General features: G+C 37.9%; 2 protein-coding genes across 2 annotated transcripts in view; one reads left to right on the top strand and one right to left on the bottom strand.

Annotated features, from left to right (window-relative positions):
- Positions 1-1048: 1048 nt before the first annotated feature.
- LOC135470114 (protein kish-B-like) lies at positions 1049-5145 on the bottom strand. Its single transcript, XM_064748872.1, has 3 exons — positions 5042-5145; positions 3322-3453; positions 1049-2832 (listed from the first exon to the last, which is right to left on the bottom strand). The coding sequence occupies exons 1-3, from the start codon at positions 5049-5051 to the stop codon at positions 2750-2752; spliced, it is 225 nt and encodes a 74-aa protein (XP_064604942.1). The 5' UTR covers positions 5052-5145; the 3' UTR covers positions 1049-2749.
- Positions 5146-5200: 55 nt separating this feature from the next.
- LOC135471953 (isoleucine--tRNA ligase, cytoplasmic-like) overlaps positions 5201-23124 on the top strand; it is a 20219-nt gene continuing 2295 nt past the window's right edge. Inside the window, exons 1-30 of the mRNA XM_064751417.1 lie at positions 5201-5308; positions 6320-6447; positions 6674-6830; positions 7386-7505; positions 8297-8431; positions 9440-9524; positions 9742-9870; positions 10088-10175; positions 10541-10601; positions 10955-11050; positions 11388-11510; positions 12209-12300; positions 13038-13136; positions 13700-13826; positions 14391-14467; positions 14786-14980; positions 15603-15689; positions 15974-16057; positions 16550-16694; positions 17173-17293; positions 17419-17510; positions 17761-17838; positions 18656-18777; positions 18962-19064; positions 19430-19513; positions 20007-20303; positions 20545-20640; positions 20977-21147; positions 21911-22174; positions 22791-23087. Coding sequence (XP_064607487.1) covers positions 6329-6447; positions 6674-6830; positions 7386-7505; positions 8297-8431; positions 9440-9524; positions 9742-9870; positions 10088-10175; positions 10541-10601; positions 10955-11050; positions 11388-11510; positions 12209-12300; positions 13038-13136; positions 13700-13826; positions 14391-14467; positions 14786-14980; positions 15603-15689; positions 15974-16057; positions 16550-16694; positions 17173-17293; positions 17419-17510; positions 17761-17838; positions 18656-18777; positions 18962-19064; positions 19430-19513; positions 20007-20303; positions 20545-20640; positions 20977-21147; positions 21911-22174; positions 22791-23087 — 3744 coding nt within the window. The 5' untranslated portion in view covers positions 5201-5308; positions 6320-6328. The remainder of the gene's footprint in view (positions 5309-6319; positions 6448-6673; positions 6831-7385; positions 7506-8296; positions 8432-9439; positions 9525-9741; positions 9871-10087; positions 10176-10540; positions 10602-10954; positions 11051-11387; positions 11511-12208; positions 12301-13037; positions 13137-13699; positions 13827-14390; positions 14468-14785; positions 14981-15602; positions 15690-15973; positions 16058-16549; positions 16695-17172; positions 17294-17418; positions 17511-17760; positions 17839-18655; positions 18778-18961; positions 19065-19429; positions 19514-20006; positions 20304-20544; positions 20641-20976; positions 21148-21910; positions 22175-22790; positions 23088-23124) is intronic.

Here is a 23124-nt window from a genome sequence, read left to right as displayed (position 1 = left end):
TACTGTTTTTAGGTTTTTTGAGTGGAGGATGCTGTGGTGTTAAAAGTAAACCACTGATCTTTGGTAAATATTACTAAAAAACTTTCCCACCTGGAGAGTGAACTCATATTGGTGAAAGGACTGATTTCCAGCTTTCTTCATGCAGCCCTATACAGCCCTATGATCACTCCTGACTGTATATTGCCCCCTTGGCAACAACACAAAGCCCTGACAAGAGTTGAGCAGATGGTGGAACTCCCAAGAGGACTCCTTGTCTGTAGATTGAACCAACCCCTTGTCTACCACAGTGATTGAAGGACAGCCATATTGACCACTCAGACATAACCTGCCCCTGTAATAAATGTAGAGTACTGATACCAATACACAATGTAACTCAAAGCACATGTTAATTTGCTTCTAAAGTTAACATGTGCTTTGAGTTAAACTGTTTCATGTAGCTGTGTTTACCTCAACTATCAAAACTGTGAATCTGGCTGTTTTATGCTACACAGTAACACTACAAATTAACTGCCATGTACACATACATGTGTCAGTAAATTCTACAGTTCAAGTTCATTGTATACCTGGTAGGCACCATTCTAAACCAAAATATAGTCTAAGTCATTTATACAAGAGATCTTACAAGAGATTATTAGCCACGAGCACAAAATCTAAATTAACATACCAATGTTTACTGCGTCAAACTAAAAATATACATACATTTAAATGCACAGTCAATGTACTGAGTGAACATGTAGCTCTTTCCCTCTGTATGAAGCAGCCTAATGCTTCTGTATACTGTATTCCCATAAATATCATCTATAATGCCTGTCACAACCAGGCTGTCTAACATACATGTACATGTAGGCCTACTGGTAAGTCCGTAGCTTAAAAATAAATTAAATCCCGATATTAAACTTAAATTTTCCCCATATGCATGAACAGGTATTTTCAAGGGGGAAATGGAAAGACTTAATCACCTTGTTGAAATTTTATCTGCATCACTTATCAGTGAACATGTCAGTACTCTATTTAGTTTGAGTGATCTGATATTGTTACTAAATGTGAGTTAAAAACAAATGTAACATTTGATTATAAATGTAAGTTTAACTAAGCAGCATCGTGTATTGTAGACAAATCTGTTTGGCAATACCAGAGACTGCATACAGAGAAAATCGTGACATTCGGTTTAAGGGAAAAAAAACGAAGATACAATGTATATCATTTCCTGATGCAAATTCAAACTTACACACGTACATATGTAATAGCTTCTAGCATAAAACCTACCACAAGATTATTCACAAAATTATTTTGACAACATATGATGTTGGCAGCAATCCATTACAAATCTGCACACCTTAGAACATCTTCAGTTAGAGAAATGGACATCCTTTATGGCATCAAATTTGATATAATATTCACCAGCAAATGATTCCCTACACAATGTCAACTGTTGTATCTTGTTTATTAAATTATTAATAATCTACCTGTGATTACAAAAATAATAGTTTACATTTATACATAAGTTTAATTGGTGTTTCATCAAGTTCAACAATTTTAAACTTTAATATAATAGACCTACTGTATTAGTCCAAGCGCAAAGTCTGCAGATTGAAGAATATTCAGATAGGCCACATTGAGGGCTGCTCAAACTTTAGTCACAGGCCCTGCCATCCACCGAAGTGGTGAAGAACAGATTGCTGCCCATATAAGCACTCTTCTTGCCTCTAGCTGGTCAAATCCATGTTGTCAAGTGTAGCCTTCCAATTGTCAAACACAAGTTTGTAATGGTAATCCAATAAATTACTGTCTCACATACAAAATGGTAGCCTCTGGGCTATATGGTGAGAGGTGATTTCAACACTGCCGCTATTTGCTTTGTCATCAGACCAGGTGCCGTGAACACTTGAATCAGGACCAACAGTCCAACTCCTGCACACCATAATTGGTAGTTGACATTATTTTTGATAGTTCAGAATTATAATACTATAAATAACCCATTTCCATGAAGTACCACATGGCTTGAGTGCTCTATGTTAAGAAATGATACTTAAGTGGATTACAAGACTGAGTGTGGTGATTGGAAGGGGAATATTACAAGATGGATTTGAACACCTAGAGGAAAGGGGAGTACGTATTTGAGCAGTAATCATTCTCTGTCTTTCACCACTCCGGCCAGGTCTCTGACTAGAGGCTTAGCAGTCATGAGTGTGGCACATCCAAATACTCCTCAACATAGCAGTGGTGAACTGAAATGAATACTCTAGATGTCAAGTTTAGGGGCAGAGTAAACGGGAGCAAACCATGTACTGTGGTCTTCCAGTCCCTCACCAATCTCTTGACACTGAACATCCATACCAGCGAGCGCTGAATTCAGCCCAGGGATTTGCCTGTGGCTCATCAGCAGAGCCAGACAATGATATATATAATATTTTACAGTATTATGTAAATCTGTCAATGTTTTGTAACAGTAGAGATATTTTTTTGTTGTTGTTAGCATGAAATGACAGTTTTCATCATTCACACTGTACAGCTGGATGAATACCATAGTTATATGTCAACTATTTACAAAGTATGTTGTTCAGTAAGCTTGATACCACAAACAAGAATAACATCCTTCACTCCATGTTGGTTCTCTTGATTTCAGAACTAAGCCAGTTTTTTTTTCTTCCAGGTGGCTCTTAAAGCATCTTGGTCCAGTCCTGTAGTGTAATGATACAATGCTTGCTCTTCATAGTTTTTTCCATGCATTTTATAACACGTCCAATCATCACTTGATAAACAACACATAGAGTCCCATTAATACACATATTAATGACACTGGAATATGTAATCTTGTTCCCACAACAGATGCTGAAAGCAGAAAACAGTCAGAAGATTTAGTAAGTATACACACATACATGGTTAAACAAAAACAAGCCCAGACCTGTAACTGTTTACAAATATTTACATGCTGCATAATTTAACATACATAAAGGGCCCACCATATCCTTCATTAAAACATTTGCTCCATATAGATTTAATAACTGATTCAGATACAGGCCCTCAGATTTTTATTAAACATGTATATACAAACATCATAAAAAACAAGCACTCTCATAGATTTTCACATATATGCATATCTGTATGAATGCAATCATTATATTGTAAGATATAAATACTTGTTAATGCTTATTACACCTGGTCTGCCAGCAAACATGCAGATGGTCGTGGGTATCCTTCGGGCTCTATCTGGCTTCCTCCCATCATAATGCTGGCTATTAGTATAAGTAGTATAAGTGGAATATTCTTGAGTACAGTGTAAAACACCAGTCAAGTAAATGCACAAATGTTATACCATACCTTTATAAAAGACACCCAGAAAGCCCTTTTTCTCTGAGAGAAACCACTGCTTCAATCTGGGAACCCTCCTCATATACGCACAGGTGCAGATGACCAATAATCCAAATATAAGCATTCCATCAAAGGAATAGGCTGAAAATACACAAGAATGAAAAAATGAAATGACGAATAATAACAACCCAAGGGTTACAGTATTTAAGTTTTGCTGAACTTAATGTATATTTGAATACTAAGTATCGCGTATGCAGTGATCTTTGCCAATGAGGTAGCAAAATACAAATACTATGTGATCATCAGGTGCATGTCATTCAGACTCAGTATATATAAGCCATTCATAGAACGGAATTTCGGGCTAATTGGCGGCACAAGACTCACAGGGTACCATGAAGTACGAATAAGTGTAAAACCATAGGCATGACAGGTGGCAGAATAATCCGAACACTATTTATACCTGATACATATAACAAGGTACATAACTTCAATGCCTGGAACATAAGCCCTAACTTTGCATAACTGTACATAAAACAAGGAAAAACAGTTCAACCTCAACCAAACGACATTCGTTCGAAAGCTAACACTTTAAACTTTACACTGGTGTATGAATTGGCAAAGAAACATGCTTTATCTTGGCTACATGAAGCCTGAAACCTGTACTTTTGTAATTTTTTGTTTAGTCGGGCAAATCGGGTAACAGGGAAAAGACCGTCAAGAGACAGTTTTGGCTTGATTTCTCAGCGATGAAACCCAATGGAGCCACTGTATTTCTACCTTCGACCAAATGAAATGTTCTTTTAATAAAACACCTTTAAATACCTTGATAGGTTACGCTCAGTGGAAGTTATGCAGCTTCCTGAATGTACAGCTGTCAGTTCAACTTGCCCCAATCAGTGCAATCCGTCAGGGCAATTAAAGCTTCACTCTGATTGGTCACTGATTTGCTTGGAACCAGAGTGAAGCTTTTATCACCCTGACGGGTTATAGTGATGGAGCAAAGTTGAAGTGAGAGCTGTACATTTATGAAGTAAAAATCAGAGGAAGCTGCATAACTTCCGTAGAGTATAACCAATCAAGGTTTTTAAAAATGTTTTATTAAAAGAACATTTCATCTGGTCGAAGGTAAAAATACAGTGCCTCCAGCAGCTTTCATCTCTGAGAAATAAAGCCAAAATTTGTGCTTGACAGTATTTCCCTGTTGTCCAATACACTGAGATCAAGTACCTCATTATATATATATATATTTATAAAAAAAAACAGCATGCTGATGATTCTGCCACCTATGTGTTAAACTAACGGAAAAATGCTTTGTTTCTAAAAACGGTTAACTTTGTTTCCGAACTTGTCGTTTTTTATATACTGTACACATGCACTACTCAGCAGGACATTAGTAATATGACCTGGCCTGTTGCTTCGATCCAACTTCAACTCAGTTCAAAGGCCTGTGATTTAATTTTGTTCATATTGTCAAAGCCAGATGTAAACCACACTAGTAGTGGGCATTAATCCCACGCAAAATGTTATGTTTCAACCATAAAAATAAATCGTCTTACAGAGAAATTATTAATTTACATTCGTTTCCATGGACTGGCTTAATTTCTCTTTTGATGCTGACAAGCTTCTAAGCCAGCGCCAAACTTCCCGACACCGACAGAAAGTTACGGGTACCGAAATACAGTTGAGCTGCAACAATAACACAGCACATCACAATCAATTTCTATCTCACCATTGGTCATCTTGACACTCTTGTAAGTCAGAAACACTCTGCAATATAAACTGTCAAAGTCTTTTCAGTCGCTAGTGATCCCTGACTGCCACATTCCAACGTTTACACTGGAAGTAGAACTCTTCTGTCAATGCGTGTACAGGAAGTAGATGCGACGCATGCCCATTGGAAGATTCACGTTGCTCACAGTTGCGTGTGATTTTTTAGGGGTTTTTCAAGTGTATGGGTAGATGTATCATGCGTTAGTGCTTGTGTGGCGTACAACTCGTAAGTATGACTGTAACGATCAGAAAGCGTGCTAAACGAAGCTGAAGGCATACATCTGTCTGTCGCCGCTCAAGTCAGCGGGCTAGTCTCATTTGCCGGTGCTTGCGCCATGTTCACGCATCAGACAAGATAACCAAATGAAATAGACCTTGTATGTATAAGGCAGTAGGCCTACTCATGTACAACATCTAATTCATTAGGCTTTAGGTTGATCACCCAAATTTGAGAAAAAGTAAAAACATTAACATGATATATATGCCTACTCAGTTAATAGTAAAATGATAATATATAAGTAAGAAAAGTATTGGATGTCATGTCAATATGTCATCCGTTTAGACCAATATTTTGACATGAAATCCAAAGTGATCCTCAAGTTGGGTGTACATTTGTGACGGAAAACCTGGTCAAAATTAAAAGCCAATAGTTTGGTTTTAATAATTTAATATTTAATAAATGGTTTGAGATTAAATAGTAAGAAAGATCAGATCAGTTTGACGTTGTTGTAGCACGTTACACAAGATAATTCTATTCTGAATGATACTAGTGATGTTTTTTGAGAGAAATAAACTATTTTGGAATGGGTTTGAAAGTGTTTACTTGTCTGAAAGGTATTACATAACATGCAACAACAAAGAAAAGATCACATGGTCAGGTACAGGTAGCGCCTTGGGTAGCTGACCTCAGATGCAGGTGGGGCTAGACCAGGTGGATTGGATAAGCTACCTCAGGGATAACATGAAAATAGTAGAGCACAAGCCCTTGTATCAATCTAACTGGACTGATAATACTACCTTATGTGTACTACAGTAAGAAGGACGAAGGTGGGAAACAAAGTTTCACAGATTTTTCTCCATTAGTTTTATATTTCTGTGTACTCCAATGTGTCCTGTGAGACTTGTGTCACCAGTAGCTTGTCAGAATTATCCACAATGTGAACAGATTACATAAAAACATCAGTGCACAGATTAGTGATTGATCTGAACACAGTAATTAGCACCCGTGTGTTTGCAGACAGACAAGATGGCACAACCTGTCCCTGAGCATATTAACTTTCCTGCAGAGGAGGAAAAGATTGGTGAACTGTGGGAGTCTTTAGATGCATTCCAGACCTCTTTTAAATTATCGAAAGGAAAACCAAGGTGAGGAGAAAGTATTATGTCAGAAAGGGATTCTAATCAATGAAATAATACATATGCAAGTACAGAAGGACTGTTGTTGAGGTTATAAATATAAATAATCATGTATTAGTTCTTTACATAAAGGTCAGTTCCTTAAAGCATACAAAAAAGCATTTTTAGAAATTCTTATCATTCTGTACATTTGCATATTTTTCATCATTTTGAATGCTAATCTATTATTTTTAAGATACACATTTTATGATGGCCCGCCATTTGCCACTGGCCTTCCCCATTATGGTCACATTTTAGCCGGAACCATAAAGGACATAGTGACCCGATGGGCTCACCAGAGTGGCTATTACGTGGAGCGGAGGTTTGGCTGGGATTGTCATGGCCTGCCTGTGGTAAGACTCATACATGTGTTTACATGTGTCATAGATGATTTTGGGGGGTCCCACGGGCTCTGCACGCTTTTCTCCCATTACAATACTGACCACCATGATAATAATGAAATATTCTTGACTATGGCATAAAACTTCAATTAAATAGATAAATAAATAAACATAATACTGTCAGAGTCAATGGGATGACTGATATATGTAAGCTTTGTTTTAATTCATTACTAATTGGGCTACATTTTGTCATAACCTGTAATCAGTGATAATATTTATGTCTGTAATTCTTCATGACATTCCCATTATTGTGATTACATAATAGCTAATGTGCTAAGTTGCACTTGCACATGTAGGTGGGAGCTTTATTCCTGTTAGAATCAGTTCAAGGAAGTCAGGGAAAGCTCATATATTTAATTGGGACAGATTAGTTAATGAACAAAAACTGAAGAGAAAAAACAATATTTCTGGTTTACTTGGGAGTTATTTCTTTGTCATCATATAGGAGTGATAGATGTGAAAAGCCTTGGAGTCTTTTACCCAGGTCGGTAAGGTCATACATTTCAGGAGTACGAGATAGACAAGAAATTGGGTATAACGGGACCAGCTGACGTGGCCAAGATGGGCGTGGACAAGTACAATGCTGAGTGTCGGAAAATTGTCATGAGATATTCCTCTGACTGGGAGGTAATTTAAACCATGTAGGCCTACTACATCATACTCCTTACAACGCATGCGTTGCCCTCTACGCTTTACATCACTGCCACCAATAGCAAATTTTGTACAGAAATCTTGAACAACGCCGATGCCATCGGGCTCACGATGAGGCAGGAAGTGATGCCACAAAACAATCTGTCTCAATCTTTGTCTTTAATCATACTTTATACACGAGGATTTTTTTATCTAGAGTATGTACACCATGATTCTTACCAAAATCTGATACAATTTTATTAACGAATGCTGATTAAATAGTTCCACAGGAGAAGACAAGTGATGAGGCTAAGCCTAAACAAGCCTACGTACATCTCACATGCTGTAAAGGTCAGTCTTGTCTACTGGTGCCAATGACATGAAACAAAAGGTGGAGATCGATGTATGCGCTGTAAGGAGTATGCTACTACATGTACATAATTCCAGGGCCGTTGCTATGCCAACATAGGATCCAGACCTGTTGGCCCAGCTAATACATGTACATGTGCATGTATATCCAGGGTCAAATATAGCTTCTTAATTGGGGTGCCCTTTTGAAATCCTTAGACAAAAATCAAGACATTTTTAAATGGACTAATATTAGGCTAACAATGGGATGCGATAACAAAGGATGTAATAAAATGGGGCGTAACAAGATGATTGATTCAGGTGTAAGCAGAATTAAATCACATATTTTCAGCATCAAATTAATCAAAATAAAAAAAAGGTTTTGACTTTTTTATGACCTCTTTTGCATACTGAATATTGGTTCTGTTGATTGTTTCCAGAAAATAGTGACCAGACTAGGACGATGGATTGACTTCAAGCATGATTACAAAACCATGTACCCATGGTTTATGGAGACCATCTGGTGGATTTTCAAACAGATGTATGAAAAGGGCCTTGTTTATCGAGGTTTTAAGGTGAAGCAACAATATGTAATGAAGTAAATTCTTGGAATACATAATAGCTTGGATGTTAAATAAATTTATTGAGGAGCCCTGCATGGCAGAGTTGACCAGAACACTGGTGAAGCTGTAGATACCAAGCTTTGTACCAATGAGACTGTGTTTCAGCTCTGGCTTACTTAAAGGAGAAGAAAATTTAAATATCAAATACCATTGAAAGAGTATGCATTTCCTCACAAGTACATGCCATAAAAAAATTCTCGCAGGTGCATGCCATAAAAAAAAAAATTCTACTATGTACCTCAAGTTGATAAATTATGAATAAAGTCAGCGCCAAAATCCACTGTGTGCGACTCCATTTTACCTAAGATGCTGCTGTCAGAAAGCGCTGAAGTGCAGTTCGTACATTTCGGGTAGAACTCTTCTTCGCAGAAGCTAGTGTACCGTACAGTTCGTTTTCCACTTGACGATCGGGAAACTGGAATGTTGGACGTAGGTTCCAAGTTTACACGAACAAGCCGGCAGTTTTATCGACTCTCATTGGCTGAGGGGCATCACACCCCCCGAATAAATTACAAGGTGTTAAAGATGGAGGACGTGATGGACTGAGGGATTTATGCCAGCTTTGCCGTTTTCAGGCTTTACATGTATGGCTAGGAAAAATTGCAAAATTATGCAGCAGGCACCCCCAGATAGAAAAAAAAATGTGCTCTTTTCAGCCTGTAGTGTTATTTTTTTTTTAAATTTTCTTTTCCTTTCAGTTGAATTGTCAGGTATCTGAGTAAATTGACAATGTAATCAATAAAATGACTGTAAACATATTTAACAACTTAACTGATAGTATTATCTTATTCAGTATGTTTATAAACAGATTGATTCATTTGGAAATAGCAAATTTTTCTGAAAGGAAGTTTAAACACCTGACACTATGGAGAGGATGAAGAAAGGTGGCAACAGTGCTTGTAATTTGTTTTTTAATGGTAGATTTAAAAATACTAATTGCACATATTTTTATCTAATCAGGTGATGCCTTTCTCCACTGCCTGTAACACTCCACTTTCCAATTTTGAGTCTGGTCAAAACTACAAAGATGTGGTGGACCCAGCTGGTAAATTATTGTATATGTATATGTCATTTGAATGTCTTTAGAGTTACTGAACATGCTCTGCATTGATGTTGATATGTGTTGAAATAATCTATACAGTTTTTACTTGAAGCTGAATATCATTTTAAATTGGTATAAATCCATAAACGTTTAGGTTAAACCTGCAATTGATAATTTTATGTTGAATGACAAAGCTTTTAGTTTTGTCTTTCTTCTGCAGTTATTGTGAACTTTCCTTTGGAGGAGGATCCAGGTGTGTCAGTCATCGCATGGACTACGACCCCTTGGACTCTGCCAAGTAACCTTGCCCTTTGTGTACATCCTGATCTAGAGTATGTCAAGGTCAAAGGTAAACTACTGCAGTTTTGAATTGGCAAATTTTGGAAACATTTTGAAAGCACTGGAATTCTATTAACATACAAAGATACTGTATAATTTTAATTAAGATTATTTAAATATTATGTGAAGAGAAGTCTTGTCATTTACTGTTTGCAATCTTTTTCCAAATTACTTGCATATGGAATGAAGTGCTTTCTGATTTTTTTCTTTTTTTTATTGGTCTTCAGATAATGAAACAAATAATGTTTACATCATGATGGAAGCAAGATTGGAGGCTTTGTTCAAAACACCTGAAGAATACACCATGCTTGAAAAGTAAGAGTAATGTAAAATAAAGGTTGGGTACTGACTAAATGTAGGCAGAATTACTTCATCCACTCACCAAATTTGTTGCATCCAGCGTCTTTTTGGTGTGTGATGCATGTCATGTTAAACTTTGTGTTACGACCCATTTTTCAAAACTGCAGCCTGTGTCATACCTATACATGAGTTTTCACAGTGTTTTTTGTTGTTGTTAGTTTGTCCATGCTTGTATGATTTTTTCTCTATTTATACAGCAGGTATTTGTTTGGACAGGTTGGGGCACAATTTGTCAAAAGATACAAGTATATCCAGCGATCTGTGATTGTCATATTTGTGTGTATTCAGATTTAAATTAACTAGTTATGTTTTTTTTACAGGTTTAAGGGTATCACACTTAAAGGGAAGAGGTACAAACCGCTGTTTGAGTACTTTACCTGGGTAAGTTAATTCCCAGTGGTGTTTATAATTAAAGCTTTCTCCGGCAGGGGGTAGGGGCTCAGTCCCAAATGATGTCATGCTCTAAGAACTGACAATCATGAAACTTCCTTATTTGTCTCCAGGCATGGTGATAAATCACATGCAGATTTACCCAGTGGAAGAGATCTGTAGTATATCGTTATTGTGACCCAGCCTATTACGTCAGGCAAATATAACCTTAAGCAAACCAATACATGGACTTAGTATTTCAGAATTCAAGCTTACAGAAATTATCGTAGTGTCCTTCATGCATTAACCTGGTTGGAAAGCAGTCTGCTTGGATTCTCTTACATCAACACCTGTCATTTTTTCAGATGAAGTCTCGTGGAGCGTTCCAGGTGCTAACAGATGGCTATGTCACCGCAGAGAGTGGTACAGGTGTGGTCCACCAGGCACCATACTTTGGAGAGGTATATCTGGTTACAGTTCTTTACCTGGCTGTCTAATGAATGTACAAGCATGTGTAGACGTATTTCGTCCCTGTTGATGACAATGCCTTTATTAATGAGATCTTCCCACTGGACCAGGTTGTGCTGGCTTGACCAATTGCTTATTTCCCTTGACCCACAAACGTGACATTATTGGTACAAGTACCAATAGGTAATGTCAATTACCCGAATTGAGAAAGTTGTCAGATATGTAAGACGACTTGTTATTATTGATTTACCATTGAAATAGGGATGGCATTAATTGTTGTAATAGACTAGGTGGTATGGAACTTTTACAAGGTTGTTCTGTCGTTTGAAGGATGACAACCGTGTTTGCCTGAACCATGGAATCATCACCAAAGACATGGCCATGATCTGCCCTGTGGATGCCAGTGGGAAGTTCACGGACGAGGTCACAGATTTCAGGGGTTTACATGTCAAGGTGAATAATCAGTTTGTCAGGGACAATCATATTACCATCATTTTGTCTGGTGCAATTGTTTTTATTGTCAGGAACAGCAATTTTGTCTGGGACAATCATATTACCATCATTTTGTCTGGTGCAATTATTTTTATTGTCAGGAACAGCAATTTTGTCTGGGACAATCATATTACCATCATTTTGTCTGGTGCAATTGTTTTTATTGTCAGGAACAGCAATTTTGTCTGGTGCAATTGTTTTTATTGTCAGGAACAGCAATTTTGTCTGGGGCAATCAGTTTGATTGTCAGGAACAGCAATTTTGTCTGGGGCAATCAGTTTGTCAGATTTCACAGTTTCTTTTACATAAATAGTGGTGTATATTCATAAATATCTGATTTTCTGCAGTTGAAATTTTTGGTTACATTCTCTTTACTTAATATTTAAGCTTCATAGAGCAGAAAATTTGTGAGATTGATTCAGAACTGCTGATTCTAGTGCATTTCAAAATTAAAGTTATGGTAAATTTTGCACGTACTATATAGATTGATTGTAAATGCATTTAAATCACAATTTAGCTTGTAATGTAATGTTATCCCAGTGGAAACTGTACCTGTGCGTCTTAAGAACACAGCTACACTAAATCTTTCACTACAAAGTTGTTGGAAATAATTTTATTAAAATAGAATCACGATATCAATAAATATGATGATTCCACAGGATGCTGACAAGCACATCACAAAGAAATTGAAAGAGAGAGGCAGGCTGGTGCACCAGGGCACCACCAAACATAGTTACCCATTCTGCTGGAGGTAAGGTGTAAGTCTGAGCGAGTCTCTCATGAAGGGAGGGAAATGCAGAGCTGTAAATGTGCCTGCCCATTGTATTACTCTCTGATTGTATTGATTTACTTAGTACCTGCATGTATGAAGATTTGTCATGACTTATCTTACGAAGTTACTAATTTAAACCTCTTATGTAACATTTTTATGGAAGGCAAGTGGTCTCCATGGCAAGCACCATGCATACTTTTCTTTTACAACTTAAAAATAAATTCTAGACAGACATCGCATGTGATGTCTATATCGGTCCCATATCGGGTGGTCTCTTTCACATGCATGTTCATTACAGCTATGTTGACTGTTTCATTTGTTCAACCTTTGTCAAGTTCAATTGTAATTTGTTTTTTTTTAAGTTGCACAGGGTGTACTCAGCGCACATGAAATTTGTCCCTCTTTAGACAGCAATTCTTTCTGTAGTAAAATGTAATATTCTTGTTATAAATATTAACGTATTAAATGAAGTATTGTATAAAGCAAACTATGGTATAAAAAAGTTGTTATGTAAATAAATTTTGTCTGTACTATATTATATTTCACCATGTGCTGGTCACGTACTGATGACACTTCACTTGATCTATATATGTGATATCACTACACTGTTAGACGTTGGCGCAGTTTCCAAAAAGTTTAAATCATAATGGTTTTTTCCCCTATAAATTTACAATAAGGCATTCATTACATATCCTCTGTGTATTTGACATTTGCAGATCTGACACCCCGCTAATCTACAAGGCTGTTCCCAGCTGGTTTGTCAGAGTGGAGCAAGCCACGAGCCTGTTACTGGAGAACAACCAGAAAACTTACTGGTAAATATACTTACAGCCCATTTCAGCAGAAGTGAAGATACTCATAAAGGCTGATATTGCACATTGGATTTCCTGGGTTAAATCCTGTATCGGTAGCCGTTGTGAAACTTGAACAAATATTCCATGCCTAAAATTCAGCAGAGACTAGGCATCCAGTCAGCAACATTTCTGTATCCCTGTATTAGACCACACTGTTAGTGCTATATCTTGTGAAGTAATGTAAGTTGTCAGTTAAACTTACTATTCTGTGCACTATAACATAGGCTGACGTACATGTACATATGACATATGGTTATGGTTATTTTTACATAAATTTAAAGAAAATCAGCTGTGTTACTGGAGTTCACTAAAAGAGATATAACTGAGTAATGAAGTGAAGATGACACGCCGAAAAGAGATACAGTGTGATGCCACTCCGTAATCATGGCTTTACAACGTAAGAACTGTGAAATTGGGGTGTTAATAATCCGCCGTCCTCAAAGTTGACTTTGTCGGGAGGTAAAGCAGTAATCAGTTTGATAAACTAATGAGAGATATAACTAAATTAACTTTGTAATTATTAGGGTTCCAGAAGTGGTGAAAGACAAGCGCTTTGCTAACTGGCTGCGGGATGCGCGTGACTGGGCCGTGTCTCGTAACAGATACTGGGGCACCCCGATCCCGTTGTGGATCAGTGATGACGGGGAAGAGGTAAGCAGGGTATCAAATGCCAACCGACCTGCAGTGATTGAACTGCAGAGCATGGTGTTAGAAAACTTCTAAACATTCTTTTGCTTAAGCAAAAGTGTTTTCCTTAGCTGAGCAACTTAAGTTTCTTCAAGAAACACTCCATGTTAAACAGTGTCAAAATAAAACCAAAAAACAAGCAATTCACTGAACTCGGGTTTCATGACATCAGGGCCTGAAGTGTAATCTGATATTCCCGAAGTCTGTCTCTGTGTCTGTCTCTGTGAATCCAGATAACTTGACTGTGTTCTTAAATTAATCTTAAGTTACAAGTGTACAGTTTTTGCAATAATTTTGATAGTCTGTGTGTAGTGGGTTTCATACATGTACACCTAGCCTGCAAGTCATCCTGTAATATTTGTATGAGATGTGTAGTACAGAATACCCATTTAAGCTTTGTTTGCTACAGGACTAATTGAATCTGTTGATTGAAGATCCTAATATTAAAATGCATATTTCAGTTGCGTTAAAATATATTTTTTCCCACAGTCTGATAGCTTTGTGTCTCTTGCATGTATGTTCTCTCAGGTGGTCTGTGTTGGTTCTATAGAGGAACTTCAGAAGCTGACAGGAAAGGCAGACATTAAGGATCTGCACAGAGAAAGGTATCCAATATGCCATTGGCCTTTGGAGGGATTAGTAATCAGTTTGTCCTATTTTGGTGTTTTCACACACATTTCCACTTATTTGCATTACGCTTACATGTCGTACATGTAATACAAGATGTCCATGATGATGAAACAGACAGTATTCAAACTTACATGTCTGGACTCCGACTTCATATATTGTGTGTTTTACTGCCTTAATTGTTCAAGACAGGTGAATGTATTCAGGTAAGGCAAGAGCAATATACAGACATTCTTTCCTGATGCTTCCAAAATACTTAGAAAGATGTGTAACTGTTGGTGTGTTTTGTCACATAGTGTGGATGGGCTGACTATTCCATCAAGGATGGGTAAAGGTGAGCTAAAGAGGGTGACAGAGGTGTTTGACTGCTGGTTTGAGAGCGGCAGCATGCCCTATGCTCAGGCCCACTACCCATTCGAGAACAAGAAGGAGTTCGAGGACAGCTTCCCTGCAGATTTCATCGCTGAGGGCGTTGATCAAACCAGAGGATGGTAGGAACTGTATTGAACTGTTAGGTTACTTGTATGGATATGATTAACAAGTTATGAGACCATGGATGGGATATGGTAGTGTCCTCACTACTGTCAGTTGTCCCATTTCACCTGTACCTGGTGAAGGGAGGTGGGTTTTTTCTGGGCAGTGAACTTCCATTTCCTCCGTTTAAAAGCCTGAGTGTAGTCAGAGAAGTGAAAAATGTTCTTAAAACAAATTTATCTGTGTTAACAGTCTGTAATTTATATACCTTTGTATTGGCTTTGAGAACAAGATTCTCAGTTCAAGCTACCACATGAAAAAAATTGGCTTAATTGCTTTAGAACATGTGTAGCAAATATTTATTTTCGTCACTCAGTTCCTAAATGGTTAACACCATTTCTTTGTGTTCAGAGTTCAGAGAAGCTAGTGTGTATCATTGTTGGCAGGCATAAGTTCTGGGGATGTACTAAGTTCAGATTCAAACATTGCTTTTGAATTATGCTATTTGGTCTGACTGGGCCTGAGCAAGTGGATTTACATTTTTGGGTTTGAGATAAACATTATGTTTAGGCAATGGTGACACAAGAAATGAATGTATTTTCTAATGCCACTTCATTATGAAATTGTTGATGTTTATAGGTTCTACACCCTTCTGGTTGTCTCAACTCTGCTGTTTGGTAAACCCCCTTTCAAGAACCTCATTGTGAACGGGCTTGTGCTAGCAGCGTAAGTTTCAACAGGAAGCAGTGATCAATGGTAACAGTTTTTAGCAGATTACTACTTGTAGCTATTATTCTTTTAGAACCTGCTGCAACTAAAGATTCAGTATTTTTATTTTGCAATTTTCGTGTATCAAGAGCCATAGAGAAAAATGTATACAGTTACTATATACATTGATTGTACCAAGGCTACAAACATGTCTCTTCAGAGTAAGAAGTTGGCACCACTATTGCCTTATGCATAATCATACATTACTGTCAGAGTAGACTGGATGTGGGTTATTCTTCCAGAGACGGTACAAAGATGAGCAAACGGAAGAAGAACTACCCAGACCCTATGAGTGTGGTGGATGATTTTGGAGCTGATGCTCTAAGGTAATCAATTCAGCAATAATATGTACTATGTGCTGAATTTTCCTCAAGAGTTTACCTTTTCAATGCTTGACCTGCATTGTGGACAAAAACCAATTACACCAGGTACATGGTATAGTGTGTTACCACAACAGGTTAACAAAATAAAATAAGTTGGCATCGAATCCACAAAGCTAAAGAATTTTAAACTTATGGAATTACCAGAAACCTGTCAAAATGAATGACTTTCTGGTTTTAAGTATCATTTTGAAAACTGAAAAGACTTGTTGTACTGGCAATACTAGTGATACATCTTAATCATGTGGGCTGACCCAGGAGCCTCTCACCAATGCAGTCACTGTGAGTTGAAATCCAGCTCATGCTGGTTTCTTCTCGGGACACATGTGGGAAGGTCTGCCAGCCGACAGAGCCTTAAGATTTAAGTGCATTAAACTATTTATATAGAACTAAGTTTATTCCTCCATGACAGCTGTACATTGATATTTTTTATGACAGGCTTTACCTGATCAACTCGCCTGTGGTCAGAGCAGAGAGCCTGAAGTTTAAGAGGGATGGTGTTCGTGATGTGCTGAAGGATGTCTTCCTGCCCTGGTACAACGCCTACAGATTCCTGATGCAAAATGTGGAGCGGTTAGAGCGGGTAAACTGGACATATACAACCAAACCTCGGATGAATTCATAACATACTGATCTTGGGTCAACAATAGTATCAAAATACCCATGATACCTGTTAAGATCAGTGACTTCCTTGGCTTTATAAATGAACACCCATTTAAATGAAAGAAATGCCGGCATTTTAAATTAACACCCATTTAAATGAGAATGAAAGAAATGTCAGCATTATAAATAAACACCCATTTAAGTGAGAATGAAAGAAATGTCAGCATTATAAGTGAACACCCATTTAAGTGAGAATGAAAGAAATGTAAATGAATAGTATACTATTCTTGATGTGACAAATTACAGGCTGATGTAACTTGTTCTTCCAGATGACTGGGGGCATGGAAATATGGTTTACTTGTTGACTTTTTTCAAACTTAGAAATAAATTTTCGTGAGTATATGTACAGTGGTATATATTACTTCTGAAAAAGTTATCTCTTTTTTTTTCTTTGTTAGGAGGATGACATCCAACTGAGATATAATGAGGCAAAGTTGACTGTCTCCAGGAACTACATGGACAGGTGGATTCTGTCCTTCACACAATCCCTCGTCAAGTTTGTTAAGCAGGAAATGGCAGGTGAGATATCTTCGTAGCAAAAAATAAAATGATATATGAAATTAATATTATAGTCGCACTATTCTTCAACAAATACAAACTTTGATTTAAAAATATAATTATTTGTATCTTTTTTTTTTCTTCAGCTTATCGTCTGTACACAGTTGTGCCAAGACTGGTAAGATTTGTGGACCAGCTTACCAACTGGTATGTCAGAATGAACAGGAAGAGACTGAAGGTAAGATGTGGCCTGTCCCTGTGTCTGCTCTGTATATATCTGCTATGAATAGAGATCACAGGTACAAGAAAGTGTTTAGAGTGACGGAAGAGTCTCATTATGACAAAAAAGGAAACCCTTCACCTGCCATTTCTACATGTGTAAAAGTGATATTTGATTATAAGATTGTGAGGATGACTGGTAGATGTCGGTCCTACCTGGTAATGTTGTGTACTTGTATGCTCAAGTTCCTTGCTGTGTCTGTTGTCAGGGTGATGGTGGTGCTGAGGATTGTCAGGCAGCTCTGGAGACACTCTTCTCGGTCCTCTTCACCATGATCAGAGTGATGGTAAGTCAGCAACCCTCTCTTAGTGGATTTCTTGGTTGTTTTAAATTGTTCAAACTGCCTAGGAATCATACTTCAAAGAAATTAAGTATTAAATAGCATAATCAGTAGGATAAACCACAGTGTAAACACTTTTCATACATTACTATTCCTTTCATTTATTAGATTTTCATTCAATGTAATTTGTACATTAATAAATGTTGTGTTAAATACATTGTATAAGAAGAAGTTTGTGTGATCTTACAGTTTGTAAAATGCCTTTTAGTGTTTATAAAGCATCAGTTCGTTTAGAGTTTGCTTTACTTACAAATAGTTTTGTACTGAATTTTATTCAACAATGATGCAATATGACATAGATGTATCATTATGTGCACAAGTACATGTAGAGTGTGAAGTGCTGTGAATTCCTACAGTCGCCTGTATACCTAACCAGTCACCTGTATACCTAACCAGTCACTGTATACCTAACCAGTCACGTGTATACCTAACCAGTCATGTGTATACCTAACCAGTCACCTGCATACCTAACCAGTTGCCTGTATACCTAACCAGTCAGTGTATACCTAACCAGTCACCTGTATACCTAACCAATCACTGTATTCCTAACCAGTCATGTGTATACCTAACCAGTCATGTGTATACCTAACCAGTCGCCTGTATACCTAACCAGTCACCTGTATACCTAACCAGACACCTGTACACCTAACCAGTCACCTGTATACTTAACCAGCCTTCTGTGATTGCTATATTTCATCATAAAACAGTAATACAAAACTAATTGAACTCTGTTCAGTATCATGTGTCTGTGCTGTGTTTTCAGGCCCCTTTCATCCCGTTCCTCACAGAGCACATGTATCAGAACTTAAGGCACCTGGTGGACAGTGAGGCCACCAAAGGACAGGACTACAGAAGCATCCACTTCCTGCTGCTCCCAGAGGCCAAGTAAGACACAAAAACTTCCAAAATTCAGATTGGTCACAGCGTACAGTTCTAAATTATGGACATTGAAGGCTAAGATTTGTGTGCTGCTGGGGTTTTTATAACAGTCTTTAAAAATTTGAGGATGCAATATTTGTATAATATCTAACCTGTGATTGCGTTCATACCAGTCCTGCCTTTATTATAGGGAGACCCTTATCAACACAGAAACTGAAAGTGCGGTGGCTTTGATGCAAACAGTTATTGAGCTTGGAAGAGTTGTGCGTGACAGGAAAACATTGCCTGTCAAGGTATGTCATGTACCTTTATGTATTTCTCTGTAAGCTGTTACTTGAAAAAGGCCAGTATATTGAGATTGAGGGCTGAGCAGTAATGCTCCATTCAAGAGATTAGAGACCGTATATATTAACTAAAACTTAGTTTACTTCTTGAATACATCTATTTTGGAACCTACAAGACAAATGATTCTTTTCAGCAATTTTTTGATTTATAAACCATATATTTGCCTAACTGAACAACAAGGATAATAAAGACTTGTCACTGTTCCATGTTGTTGAGTAGAAATCAGAAACTGTACAAAAACTGCTTGTCTTTATCTTCATTGCTTTGGAGCAGTGAAATGGTTAAATGTATTGGTACTTGTGTTTGGTTACAGTATCCCTTGAAGGAGATTGTTGTTATCCATCAAGATGAACAGGCTGTCAACAACATTAAATCACTCTCTTCATACATACTAGAGGTAATCTTTTAGCAGGGTATACCCTGATTCCGCAACATTTTCGCATATGGAAGAGTAACTTTCAGTGCAATTTTTGCAGTTTTTTTTATTTGATTTTGAAGACAAAACTGGATTGGTCCATTTGAGGATGTCACAAAAAGTGTAATTTTATTAGTCAACACAGGATAATGCTTTCAGAACATGCTTAAATAAACACCTTGCAAACATGCGAAAAGATTGATTAATTGCAGTGGTCACTTCTATTCTCCATATTATGAACTTTATGATATGGCCGTATGCATACATATAAGAGCTTAAAGCTACAGGGACAAGCTTTTCAGACTTCTTCATGAAAAGACAGGAAGATATAATAGGCATAATGAATCATCTTATAGTTTTAGTCTGCTATAGAATTATTTTGATGAAGTACTAGTGTGGACTGAACTGAAACATATTGGTTTGTTTGTTGCAAACTGTATTTGTTATACTTTATTCCACTTCGGACCATTTACAGGAACTAAATGTGAGGAAGGTGACAGTCACAACTGACAAGGTCAAACACAACATCCGCCTTAAAGCTGAGCCTGACTACAAAATACTTGGGACTAAACTCAAGGCAGATTTCAAGAAGATCATGGAGTCCAAAGTCATCTCAAATCTGACCAATGAGGAGCTGCTGAACTTCCAGCAGACTGGGGAAATAACAGTTGGAGGTCATGTGCTTGTGGAGGGTGACCTCAAGCTGGTGTATACATTTGACACTTCAGGCGGGGATGCCACTGCACAGTTTGAGGCTCATGGAGAGGGGGATGTAAGTGTGTACTTGTACAATTGTGTAATAATGCCTGTATATCACAAGGAACTTGGAAAATGTTGTCTGCCATCCTGAGCATGTAACATGGGCACTGTTTGTTACTTGTCATGCCAAGGTTCCGTTCAACTCCAGCTTAAACTGACCTTAATGTAGGATATGTAGCAACAGTGGCTGATAATTCCTTTACAAAATTATAAGTCCGGCCGAAATTGTTGCCATATTTGTTTTGTTTTGTCAGCTGATCATCCTGCTTGATGTCACCCCAGACCAGTCCATGCTGGATGAGGGAATTGCCCGGGAAGTCATCAACCGCATCCAGAAACTGAGGAAAAAGGTAAACGCCATGCTGCAGCCTTGGTGTAAAGTCAGAGGAACGAAACTACTTCTTGGCTGTTTAGCTGTTTGTCAGATGCTACAAACACTACTGTAATTGCCATGCACAGAAAACCCTTTGTTTTCCACACACTGTGTTTAAGAGCATTAATTTTGAACAACGTCATTCCACCAGCTGGCTTATCAGAAATTCTGAGTGTTTGGGATATGAAAATGCAGATGTGTACAAATGCTTGCATAGTTTGCTTTTTAAGACTCTTCTTGGCAAATTACAACCAATAATCAACCAACTGCAAGATAACGTCATTGCATTTCTCACTTCTTCTTGTCCAAACAGGCTCAGCTGATGCCAGCAGATGATATCACTGTGTATTACAAGACGTCTGAGAATTTAGCAAAGATTATCCGTGACCATGGTGACTTCATCTTTTCAACCATCAAACAACCTCTTGAACCTTACCCTGTTCCCAGTGACTCACAGACCATCGTCCAGGAAGCTGAGATCAAGGTATCTACTCTATTATTAATGAGCCAGTTCGTCAAAGAATCACTTCAGTGTAAACACAGGTAGTGTAATTAAAGGCTCATTTTGACACAAAATGGGTTTTCCTGAGTTACTCTACTCGTGTATTACATTAAACTAATTGTAATGCTCATTGTAATGTTTGGCCTCCTTTTGTTAACTCTTTGGTAAGAGGCAGAAAGACACAAAAACATGGTTTCCTGAGGTAATCTTATCCCACTACCAGATTGAGTAACCCAATAGATTTACATATACCCCTAATATCAAAAGAGCAGGAGCCACACGGTTCTCGGCCTGTGGTGGCAGAAAGTAATACAGAGCACTTTGTGGAAACATTTAGGTGGTCTTACTTAAAGCTTCATGTGGCTGCAGATCACTTTGTCTTCCACCTATACAACATTATATTATATGGCAATAAAGTTTCTGAGTTACTTTCCAAAAGCTTGTTTTCGCGGGTTTGACTGTTTCCTCTGCCCATGAAAAGGACTACAGTTGTATATGCGAGATATTCTAGAGCAGGTTGTATGAGAAATAAACTCTATTGCTCATAAATTTCCCTTAGGCTAGTCCCTTATTGTGCCTTTTGCATGTTGGTTTGAGATGTTTGTAATATACAGTGTAGTAGATTAAGTTTTCCACAAGCTCTTTCAGTTGTCTGTGTATTGGTTATTGTTGGGTTAGGCCTTTAGGTCAGCCGCTTTGCATTTAGGTAGACTTATGGAGTCTTGTTCCTGTTTCTTTGCCCCAGGTGAAGAATGATCTGTTGGACATGACTATTGTGAAGGGGCATGCAGGAGAGAATAAGCCGTCAGCATCAGCATCAGCATCTAGGCCGGCTGCTCGGCTAGCTCCAGCACCCGTTGTCAGTGGGGTGATACCAAACTGTAAATTTGTCAACATCGAGCTGGTTGGCTTGAACCCAGGAGAGGGCGCCACAGGCACCCAAGGAACATTACTCTTAGAAAACCCTCAGGGAGATTTTCTGCTCACCTCTGATTTGGTGATAATCCAGGTAAGATTAACACTCTTTTACAGGTCTCATAGTGCGAGACTTTTTTGTCATTTCTTTGAGCGGTGAAATTCACGTATGCTCCAGAAGTAGAAAGTGTATTTGTAGTCTGAATTCGCCATGATCTAAATTTGCTTTGTTTATGCGAGATACCCTTTACCATCTGTTTGGCTAAAGAAAGTCTACATTGTCCAGCTCTTAGGGATTCAGAAGCCTTCAGTATTCTCGTCTGTTTCCACACTCTTACTTGACATGTTTTGGGAAACATATTTCTGTCTTTATTTATAAAATTATACATTTGTTGAAGTGAGAAAGTTGCTCAACAAAGCCACTAAAACTTTAGGACTGTCCCCATAAATGGTGTGCTTACCGCTTGTATCTTGCGAATAACATATGCAATCCAAATTTACACCTATCATTTCAGCTCTCATTTTTGTCCAAGCCCTTCGTGCAAGCTCACTTCCTAAAAATACATACAAAATTTCAAAAATATACAAAATGCTTAATGTTCTTACTTGTATCATATGACTGTATTTAGAATTTATGAACTTTAAAGTACTTTAATACCAGCATTGCAGCCTAAACACGTACCAAAAAAATACACTTGGTTTCATTTCAGGCTGCCTCGCTGTTTGGTCTGAGAGGGAAACGCCTGCGTTTGTTCACAGACTGCGCATTGAACTCAGAAATAGTTTCTGAGGACCTGTTGTCTCTCCACTCTAGGACTTTGTATCTCACGTCTGACTCCAAGGAAGGTTCAGCTTCTACTAGTAACCTGAAGTCGCCTGTCTGCCATTTTGTAAATGTGGAACTTGTGTCTGGAACACCTCAGCAAGGGGCCAGAAGTAGAAAGGGCTGTCTTTTACTAGATAGTCCTCGTGGAGATAGTGTCTCGTATTGCCAGCTTCTGTCTCAGGTATGTGTGTCTTTTGTGGGGGCTTCATCTCTCCGGT

This window comes from Liolophura sinensis, chromosome 7, assembly GCF_032854445.1.
Source record: "Liolophura sinensis isolate JHLJ2023 chromosome 7, CUHK_Ljap_v2, whole genome shotgun sequence".
In the NCBI taxonomy this organism is placed as follows: domain Eukaryota; kingdom Metazoa; phylum Mollusca; class Polyplacophora; order Chitonida; family Chitonidae; genus Liolophura; species Liolophura sinensis.
Note: the sequence above shows the minus strand (reverse complement) of the source record. Positions and strands in the feature narration are given on the sequence as shown.